The sequence below is a fragment of the Salvelinus sp. IW2-2015 genome, unplaced genomic scaffold (genome assembly GCF_002910315.2).
Source record: "Salvelinus sp. IW2-2015 unplaced genomic scaffold, ASM291031v2 Un_scaffold1048, whole genome shotgun sequence".
In the NCBI taxonomy this organism is placed as follows: Eukaryota; Metazoa; Chordata; class Actinopteri; order Salmoniformes; family Salmonidae; genus Salvelinus; species Salvelinus sp. IW2-2015.
Window position 1 is genome coordinate 106001 of NW_019942703.1, and position 9709 is coordinate 115709.

At 47.3% G+C, this 9709-nt stretch overlaps 1 protein-coding gene across 1 annotated transcript in view; it reads left to right on the forward strand.

Annotated features, from left to right (window-relative positions):
• LOC112069565 (tandem C2 domains nuclear protein-like) overlaps positions 1–101 on the forward strand; it is a 16139-nt gene extending 16038 nt beyond the window's left edge. Inside the window, exon 7 of the mRNA XM_070438588.1 lies at positions 26–101. Coding sequence (XP_070294689.1) covers positions 26–101 — 76 coding nt within the window. The remainder of the gene's footprint in view (positions 1–25) is intronic.
• The last annotated feature ends 9608 nt before the right edge of the window (positions 102–9709 follow it).

A 9709-nucleotide genomic window follows, 5' to 3' on the forward strand; every position in this document is an offset into this window, starting at 1 on the left:
ATGAGCTCTTTTTTTTTTTCTCCAGCAATCAGTACAACCAATCATCGTATCAAGGCATTCGCCCTCTTTTGCCCACCGCCCCACACCAGTGTGGCCACTAGCCTATATGAAGGCCCAAACTTTTTGTTGCCTTTCTCTCTGACAAGGCATGCCCATTCGTGCGAATGTGGCTGGATGAAGAAAGCACTGTGCTGACCAGTAGCCTTCAGGCGAGAAACGGTCTTCAGGGACCGGTTGGACCCACTGGCCTTCCCTGATGACCATCCTATATGAAGATACAGGTTTTCTGCAGATGGCCATCAGGTTCATGCTATGCAGCACTACGGGCTCCCAGGATTTAAGCCACCGCACTGGCACGGAGCCATGCAACTGAGATGATGGAGCAAATGGTTTGTGTGGCCTTGCGCTTTTTTGCATATGGAGCCTTCCTGTACTCAGTGGGGGATGCAGAAACAGCTGAACAAGGCCACAATTTGCCGCACAATGAAGGGAGTGTGTGTCTGGCTATCAAAGCATTAGCAGATGTCTTCATCTCCTTCCTGGCCACAGAAGACCTCTGTGACATCAAAGAGGAGTTCTATAGGATTGCAGGTAAGAGGATCTACAAATTACAGGACAACTGTTAACACAATAGTAGATACTCATTACTATTGTGTGACAGGTTTCCCCAATGTCATTGGTGCAGTGGACTGCACACACATAAGGATAAAAGCCCCCTCAGGTGCCCATGAGGCCGATTTTGTGAATAGGAAATCCTTTCACAGCATTAATGTTCAGGTGAACATAACTTTTTGGAATATTGTCCTTGACGAACACTCTGGCATTGCCAGTGATGTGCATTGATTGGTGTAATATTCCTCATCTTATGATTTCAGATGCGTCTGCAATGCTGACTGTTGTGATCAGCAATGTTGTGGCAAAATGGCCTGGCTCAGTCCATGACTCCAGAATCTTTCGGGCCTCTGAAATCTATCATGGCCTATCACAAGGTAAGCCACACAACCCTATTTATACCATCATGGCTGTGTCAAGAATATCACTGTGTTTATGAGGTAGATTGATGCGATTTTTGTGTTGACAGGTGAATTCTCTTGGTGTGTTGCTGGGAGACAGGGGTATGGCTGCCAGCCTTTTCTCCTGACACCTTTCACAACCCCCAGGAAGCACAGGCAGGCTACAACCATGCCCATGCCAGGACCAGGGCCAGAGTTGAAATGACCTTTGGCTCCTGAAGGCACGCTTTCACTGCCTTCACAAATTAAGGCGTCAGCCCTGTTAGGGCATGTGATATTACTGTGGCTTGTGCTGTCCTCCACAATTGTGGCCTGCCTGAGGAAGGAGAGGGCCCCCAGAGTGCCCACCAGCCATGGACTGGGACAATCCGCAATCTCCCTGATGACGACAGTGGTCGGCTGCTGAGGGACCAATATGGTGTTGAATATTTTAGTTATATGTGTGCTTTCATTTGGTTAAATATGTCCTGCGGTGGCAGAGGAATTTGGGTTTTTTGGGTCGTTTTTTTGACGAATTTGGCCTCTTATGATGTTTGTGCGGATACTGTGTAATACAAGGCTGCAGGGAGCTACTGCATCCATTCATTTGTCTGTCAGTGATGTGTATGGATTTGTCCTGCATTTATTTTAGTGTGCAGACATGCAGGGTGTTATATACAGACCTTTGAATGTGTATGTATCATTTTGTATAATAGGCTTGGATTCTGTGCTTTCCATCTTGTAGAGTCACTGTGACTTCAGTTCGAAAGGACTGATGGTTTAACGCTGCTTTGTTTGTGTCGCTTATTCATTAAAGGAACATATATGTTTACACATGTGTTTTTATATTCATATGCGAATGTGTATTTGTTTATAGACAGAGTACTGAGGGCCCCGACTGAGAAAAAGGATAAAAGTCATAAATTTATGAGGCTGTTCTTTCTGTAGGAAAACTACATATTGTTTAAACAGTTTTTTGCATCCTTATGAAATCGTGAATACTTATATTCTGGCACATTCAGCATGTCTTCTGTTTTATGAAACCATAACTGAAGTAACAATTTCACGAAATGCCAACATGTCATTTTTAACATGATCTCCTTTAAAAAACTGTTTACATATCTATGACTTGGTTTTTTTCCTCATGTGGCCCCTAATATTTTATCATTTTATATAATAGCCTTATAGTCTTGGGAACTGCTAAATTATCTATATGATAGCAACATTCATCTAAAAATCATTTTTTAAATCCAAAATCATTGAAATTAAGTGATCTACAAACGTCTTTAAAATAATAACAGTGGGTCTAGTTATATGATAACATGTATACGTGAGCAGTGAAATATATTGGTTTCTCATTTGTGGTTGACTGGCTTGACTGACCATTTAGGGATGCAGATTAAATAGACGTGGAATTTACCTGGTCCTGAGCAGGGCTACCCCACGAATAAATCTCCAATGGTAATCTATACATAAAATATCCTCCTCCCTATCCATTTTAGTGCAACGATTACCGATCAATTGCAGCCAGGATCACAAGATATCCTGGCTTAATCCCTTATCCTAGTTTGTGCAAAAAACCAGGCCTGGTTAAAACCCCAAATGGGTTGCCTATGACACAGAGCTACGATACAAGGGTGTGGCTGAAATAGCCAAATCCACTAATTGGAAGGGGTGTCCACATAGTATAAGTCAAACATACACCCAACAATATACAACAAATTCAAGAATTCCACAATGCAGATCGATATTCAAACAAACACTCATGATTTCTGGTCAGCAGCAGACCACCCTGCATCCCACTGCTGGCTTGCTTCTGAAGCTTAACAGGGTTGGTCCTGGTCAGTCCCTGGGTGGGAGACCAGATGCTGCTGGTAGTGGTGTTGGAKGGCCAGTAGGAGGCACTGTTTCCTCTGATCTGAAAGAAATATCTCAATGCCACAAGGCAGTGATTGGGGATATTGCCCTGGGTTGGGTGCCTTCTTTTGGATGGGACTTTAAACGGGTGTCCTGACTCTGGTCACTAAAGATCCCATGGCACTTATCCTAAGAATAGGGGTGTTAACCCCGGTGTCCTGGTTAAATTCCCAAGCTGTCCCTCATACCATCACGGCCACCTAATCATCTCCAGCTTCCAGTTGGCTCATTCCTCTCCCCTCCTCTTCCCTGTAACTATTCCCCAGCTCATTGCTGCTTAAAAAAACATAGCTTACTCTTAGAAAAAAAGTGCAATCTAGAACTGTCCCCATAGAAGAATGCTTTTTGGTTCCAGGTAGAACCTTTTTTGTTCAATGTAGAACGTTTTCCACAGAGGGTTCTACATGGAACCCAAAAGGGTTCTACCTGGAACCCAAAAGGGTTCTACCTGGAACCCAAAAGGGTTCTACCTGGAACCCAAAAGGGTTCTACATGGAACCCAAAAGGGTCCTACCTGGAACCCAAAAGGGTTCTACATGGAACCCAAAAGGGTTCTCCTATGGGGATAGCCGAAGAAACCTTTTGGAACCGTTTTTTTCTTGGAGTGTAGGCTACAAGGTTGTGTTTTCGGTTGAGCTAACGTATGTCTCTGTGCGCTTGTCTTGTAGAGTCCATCACGTTGTCAGGCGATGAGAGGGAGCAGAGAGAGCTGGGGAAGGTGTGTGTCCGGCTGAGTTACCAGGAGGCCCTGGAGCAGGTGTGGATCACGTTGGTACAGGTACGGTTACAGGCCCGGGAGGAGGGGTGAGGATGAGGGATTGGGGGACTAAAGGGACCATTGTACCTGACCGGCTAGGTGGCTGAATGGAGCCTCTGTCTCAGACTGTTGGAACAGAAACCAGGGCCCAGAAACTCCATCTCAATATCTCCTCTCTCTTCACAAGTCACTGCTCTGTTAACTTCTGAGAGGTTACTCACTCAAGAGGAATAATGATGAACAACAATTTCATATAAACAAAACGATTACAACGTAGATACACTAACAAGTAAATGGCCTGCCACACAAGTCCCAGTATAATAAATACACTATGATACCTAGCCAGCCCTCCAACTCTGTAGCCAGCCCTCCAACTCTGTAACCAGCCCTCCAACTCTGTAGCCAGCCCTCCAACTCTGTAGCCAGCCCCCCACCTCTGTAGCCAGCCCTCCAACTCTGTAGCCAGCCCTCCAACTCTGTAGCCAGACATCCAACTCTGTAGCCAGGCCCAGCCCTGCCAACTCTGTAACCAGCCCCTCCGAACATCTGGGTAAGCCAAGCCCTCGAACTCTGTAGTCCAGCCCTCAACTCTGTAGGCCAGCCCATCAGACTCTGTAGCCAGCCTCCACTCTGTAGCCATAGTCCTTCCAACTCTGTAGGCCAGGGCCCTTACCAACGTCTGTGAGCCAAGCCTCGACAGACTCTGTAGTCAGCCCTCCAACTCTGTACGCCAGCCTCAACTCTGTAAGCCAGAATGCTCTACATGTGTAGCCATGACATCTAACACTGTGTTAGCCAGATACCTCTGTACTCTGTAGACCAGCCCTCCAACTCTGTAGCCAGACATCTAGATACTTCTGTAGCCAGACATCTAATCTGTGTAGCCAGGACATCTAACTGTGTTAAGCCAGGACTCTAACTCTGTAGCCAGCCCCTCCAACTCTGTAGCCAGCCAAATCTGATAGCCAAGACAGTCTAACTACTGTAGCCAGACATCTAACTGTATTAGGGCCACATCTAACTGTGTAGACCAGACTCTAACCTGTACCAGCCCTACCAGCTCTGGGGTAGCCAGACATCCAAACTGGTAGCCAGACATCTAAACTCGTGGTACCAGACATCTAACTTGTGGTAGCCAGACATCATAACTCTGTAGCCCAGCCCTCCCAGCTCTGTAGCCTAGAACATGCCAACTCTGTAGCTCAAGATATCTAAAACTGTGGTAGCCACCAGAACCTCTTACCTGTGTAGGTCCGGACCCTCTAACTGTGGTACGCCAGGACCTATAACTCTGTTAAGGCAGCCTGCCAACTCTGTAACAGCAGCCCTCCAAACTCTGTAGTAGCCATGCCCTCCAACTCTGTAGCCAGACATTCTAACTGTGTAGCCAGACCTCTAACTCTGTAGCTAGCCCTCCATACTCTGTAGTAGACATCTACTCGTATGGCCAGGTCTAACTGTGTAGCCAGACATCTAACTTCTGTAGCCAGCCTCCCAACTCTGTAGCCAGACATCTAACTCTTGGCGTAAGCAGACATCTAACTGGGTGTAGCCAGACATCTAACCTGTGTAGCCAGACATCCTGAACTGTGTATGAGCCGTGACCTTCTAACTTGTGTATGACCAGGCCCTCCACTCGTGTAGCCAGACATCTAACTCTGTAGCGGCACGACAATCTAACTGTGTATACGCCCAGGACCATCAACTCAATGCGCAGCCCCAGCCCTCCAACTTACTGTAAGCCAGACATATCCTATACTCTGTGTAGCCAGACCGTGAAACTCTGTAGCCAGCCCTTCCAACTCTGTATGCCAGACCATGACTAACTCCTGGTAGCCGAGAATCTACTCTGTAGCCAGACATCAAACTCTGGTAAGTCCAGGACCTCTAACTGTATAGCCAGACCTCTTACTGTTGTAAGCCAGACATCTAACTCTGTAAGCCAGCCCTCCAACTCTGCAGGCCGGACCTCTAAGACGATTCTGTAGCCAGGCCTCTAACTCTGAGTAGCCAGTCCTCCAATCTCTGCAGCCCGACTCATAACTGCCTGTAGGCCGAGGACCTCTTAACTCTGTAGGCCGGACCTCTAATATCTGCCTTTCTCTTTCATTGCTTCAGTGTAAGGATGTGTCCCTCGTGCTCAGGTGTAAACAGCAGTCTGAGCAGCAGAAAGATTAGCTTTAAGGCAGTCAATCACTATGAGCAAACCGTACACAGTTCAAGAGCTCCGTCAAGGAAGGTTTCCTCCCGGTAAGTTTTCAATCAAATCAAATCAAATGGTATTTATGAGTAGTCGCCCTTCGACATCAGCTGATATCGTTGCTCAAAAGTGCTGGGTACAGAAAACCCAGCCTAAAAACCCCGCAACACAGCCAAACAATGCAGGTGTTAGAATGCACGGGTGGCGTAGGGGAAAACTCACTAGAAAGGCCAAACCGACGGAAAAAAACCTAGAGAGGAACCAGGCTAAGTGAAGGAGATGGCCAAGTTCCTCTTCTGGCTGTGCCGGGTGGAGATTATAACAGAGACAGTGGCCAAGACCAAATGTGTCATAGAATGACCAAGCAGGGTCAAATAATAATAATCACAAGTGGTTATTTAGTGCAATCCCCAACCACATCTTCAGCCCTAGGTAGGGCAGATGTCTTGTTTGTAGCACGTAGTAAGCTACTGGCTGTAATTCGTTGCGCGGTTGAGAAGCCACCAGTTATTTGACCCATTGGAACTGGATTCAAGTGAGCTCCCTATGAGTGAAGCCCCTTAGAGGTCGTTCAGTACTGTTTTGCCGGATCTGCGGGATAATCGATCAGCGCGGGCGAAAAGAGATGGGCTAGATCGAGTGTCGGAACACGGGTCTAGGATATTCCCTCGCTAAAACTTCCAGGATTCAGGTGAATGTAGGAAGAGACAACCACAGAACAATTTCTGGCACCAAGGTTTACTCTATAACTCCAAGTTCACATGCCAGGAATAGGACCTATCATCAAGGCCCTGGTGGGGTTCCCACACCGTGTTTTGGTGTTTGGGTTTTGGGCCTATAAGCAAAACGCTATAGTTGTTTGTCATGCAATGACCATGGGAGTTGAAAAGACAGCTGTCAACGAACCGGCTCAAAGCTCGGTAACATAGAGACCAACATGGAGATAAGGAATTAACAAAAATATAGTTTATTGATACTAAGGGAACCTAAATGCAATTAACAGTGGGTGTGTGGGTGAAATCAGCTAATGCAGTAGTGTAAGTAGAGTGTTTTGCGCACTGCATAAATGCAGGGTGGTTGAAATGGGTGCCAGAAGGCAACAACCAAAAGGCTCATCAAAATACACGACAAAATTCTATGAAGGTGTCTGCATGGAGAGAGTTCGTCCCCAGTGTATGCAGAAAGAGGTCTATGGATCCTGGGACCACCCGGAGCCCCAGGTCTTTCCCTATGTATCGTAGCGACGACCCTCCCAACTGCCCGCCCACCGCATCCTAATAAGGAGACAATGAGCACTTAGGAGAATATGGCAAGAAGAGTGGGAGGGTCGTCACAGCACGACCTCACCTATCTAAAAAACGGACCTACCTGGAACCAGGCTACTCTAGGCATGCCTCACTCTATCTAAAAACACTGGACGTCACTGAACCAGGCTACTCTAGCATGACCTCACCTCTCTAAAGTCACTTGGACCAACTGAACCAGGCTACTCTAGCATGACCTCTACCTATCTAAAGACAAAGCAGTGGACCACTGGAACCAGGCTACTGCTAGGGCATGAACCTCAACTATCTGATAAAACACTGGAACCACTGGAACAGGCCTACTCTAAGCATGACCTCTCCTGATCTAAAAAACACTGACACTGGGAACCAGCTACTCTAGGGCAAATGACCTCAACCTATCATAAACTGGACCACTGGAAACCAGGCTAGCTTCTAGCATGACCCACCTATCAAAACACTGACCACTGGAACCAGGCTACTCTAGCATCAGCATCCGTCACTCTATCTAAAACACTGGACCACCCGGTATGACACCCTAGGCTACTTATAGGCATGACACCTCCCTACTCAAAACAACTGGTAGGCCACTGGAAACCAGGCTAGCTCTGAGCATGACCATTCACTCTTCTAAAAACAGGGCCGTGGACAAAGGCGGTGTCATCGCTAACTCACTTAATCAGGCGTAATCTCTGGACGCAATGCACTGGGCTCGTAGCATACTCAGTATAAACTACCCTGGACTCACTGGAGACACAGCGCTGACTCCTAGCATAATGAACTCAACCTATCTAAATAACACTGGAGCCGACTGGGAACCAGGCAGCTGGCTCAGCATGCGTACTCAAGCCTATTGGACTATAAACACGCTGGACCATCATGGAACCAAGGTGCTACTCTACACATGACTCACCCTAAGATCTAAAACAGTGGCCACTGGAGGAGCCCAGGCTACTCTAGCATGACCTCACTGGATCTAAAACACTGGGACACTGGAACCAGGTACTCCTTAGACACTGAACTCACCTATCTTAAAAACACTGACCACTGGAAGCCAAGGCCTACTCGCTAGGCATGACTCACCCTATCAGAAAACACTGGACCCACTGGATACCAGGCGACTACTCTAGAGCATGTACACGTCACCTATTCTAAAAACACTGAGACCACTGGAACCAGGCTACTCTAAGCATGACCTCACTATCTTCAAACACTGGACCTGAACGATCAGGCTGACCTCTAGCATGTCCTCACCTATCCTAAATAACCCTGGGATCCACATGGAACCTGCGGTTACTCTACGCATCGACCTCACTATCTAAAACACTGGACCCTACGTTGAACCAGGCCCTACTCGACCGCTTACCTTCTAACACTGGACTCCATACTCTAGAAACTGGAGCCCAGGACCCCTACTCTCACGCCGCAATGACCTCCCATAATCTAAAACACTGGACCAACTGGAACCCAGGCTACTCTAGCATGAACTCACCTATCTAAAACTACTGGACCACTGGATACGCAGGCCTACTCTAGCATACCCCTCACTACCTAATCTAGAAAAGCTGGACCACTGGAACCAGGCAAGCTCTAGCATGACCGCGTCACCTAAATCTAAAACACTGGAACCAACTTGGAAACCAGGCTTACTCTAGCATGACCTCAACCTATCTAAAAACACTGGACCAACCTGGACGAAGGCTACTGCTAGCATGCTCGCCTATCTAAACATCTGGTTACCACTGGAACCATGGCTATCCTATGCATTGACCTCTACCTATCTAAAAACACTGGACCCACTGAACCTTAGGCTAACCTAGATGCACCTCACCTATCTAAAACAGCTGGACCAACCTGGATACCAGGCTCTCTAGCAATGACCTCACCTATCTAAAAAACACTGGACCACTGGAACAAGTGCTACTGTAGCATGTACTCACTAGTCTAAAACACTGGACACTGGAACCAGGGCTAACTCTAGCATGACCCTCACCGTATTCTAAAAACACTGGACACTTGGAACCAGGCTAGCTCTAGCATGGACCTCACTATCTAATCACTGACCACTGGAACCAGGGCTACTCTAGCATGACCTACCTATCTAACACATGGATCCACTGGAAGCCCAGGCTACTCAGCATGACCTCACCTTAATCAAAACACGACACTGGAAACCAGGCCTACTCTACAATGAACCTCACCTATCTAGAAAACACTTGGACCACTGGAACCAGCCCTACTAGCATGCCCTCCACCCTATCTGAAAACATGGACCCACTGGAACCAGGCTAGTACTCTGCATGACCCACCTAATCTTAAAAACACTGGAACCACTGGAACCCAGGTAAGGCTCTAAGCATCGAGCCACCCTATCTAAAAACACTGGACCACTGGAACCGAGGCTACTCACAGCATGACCTCACCTACTCTAAAACACTGGCACTGGAACCAGGCTTCTCTAGCATGCACTCACCTATTCTAAAACACTGGACCACTGAAGGTCTCCTAGCATGACCTCACTTCTAAAAACACTGGAACCACTGGAACCCAGGCTATCCAG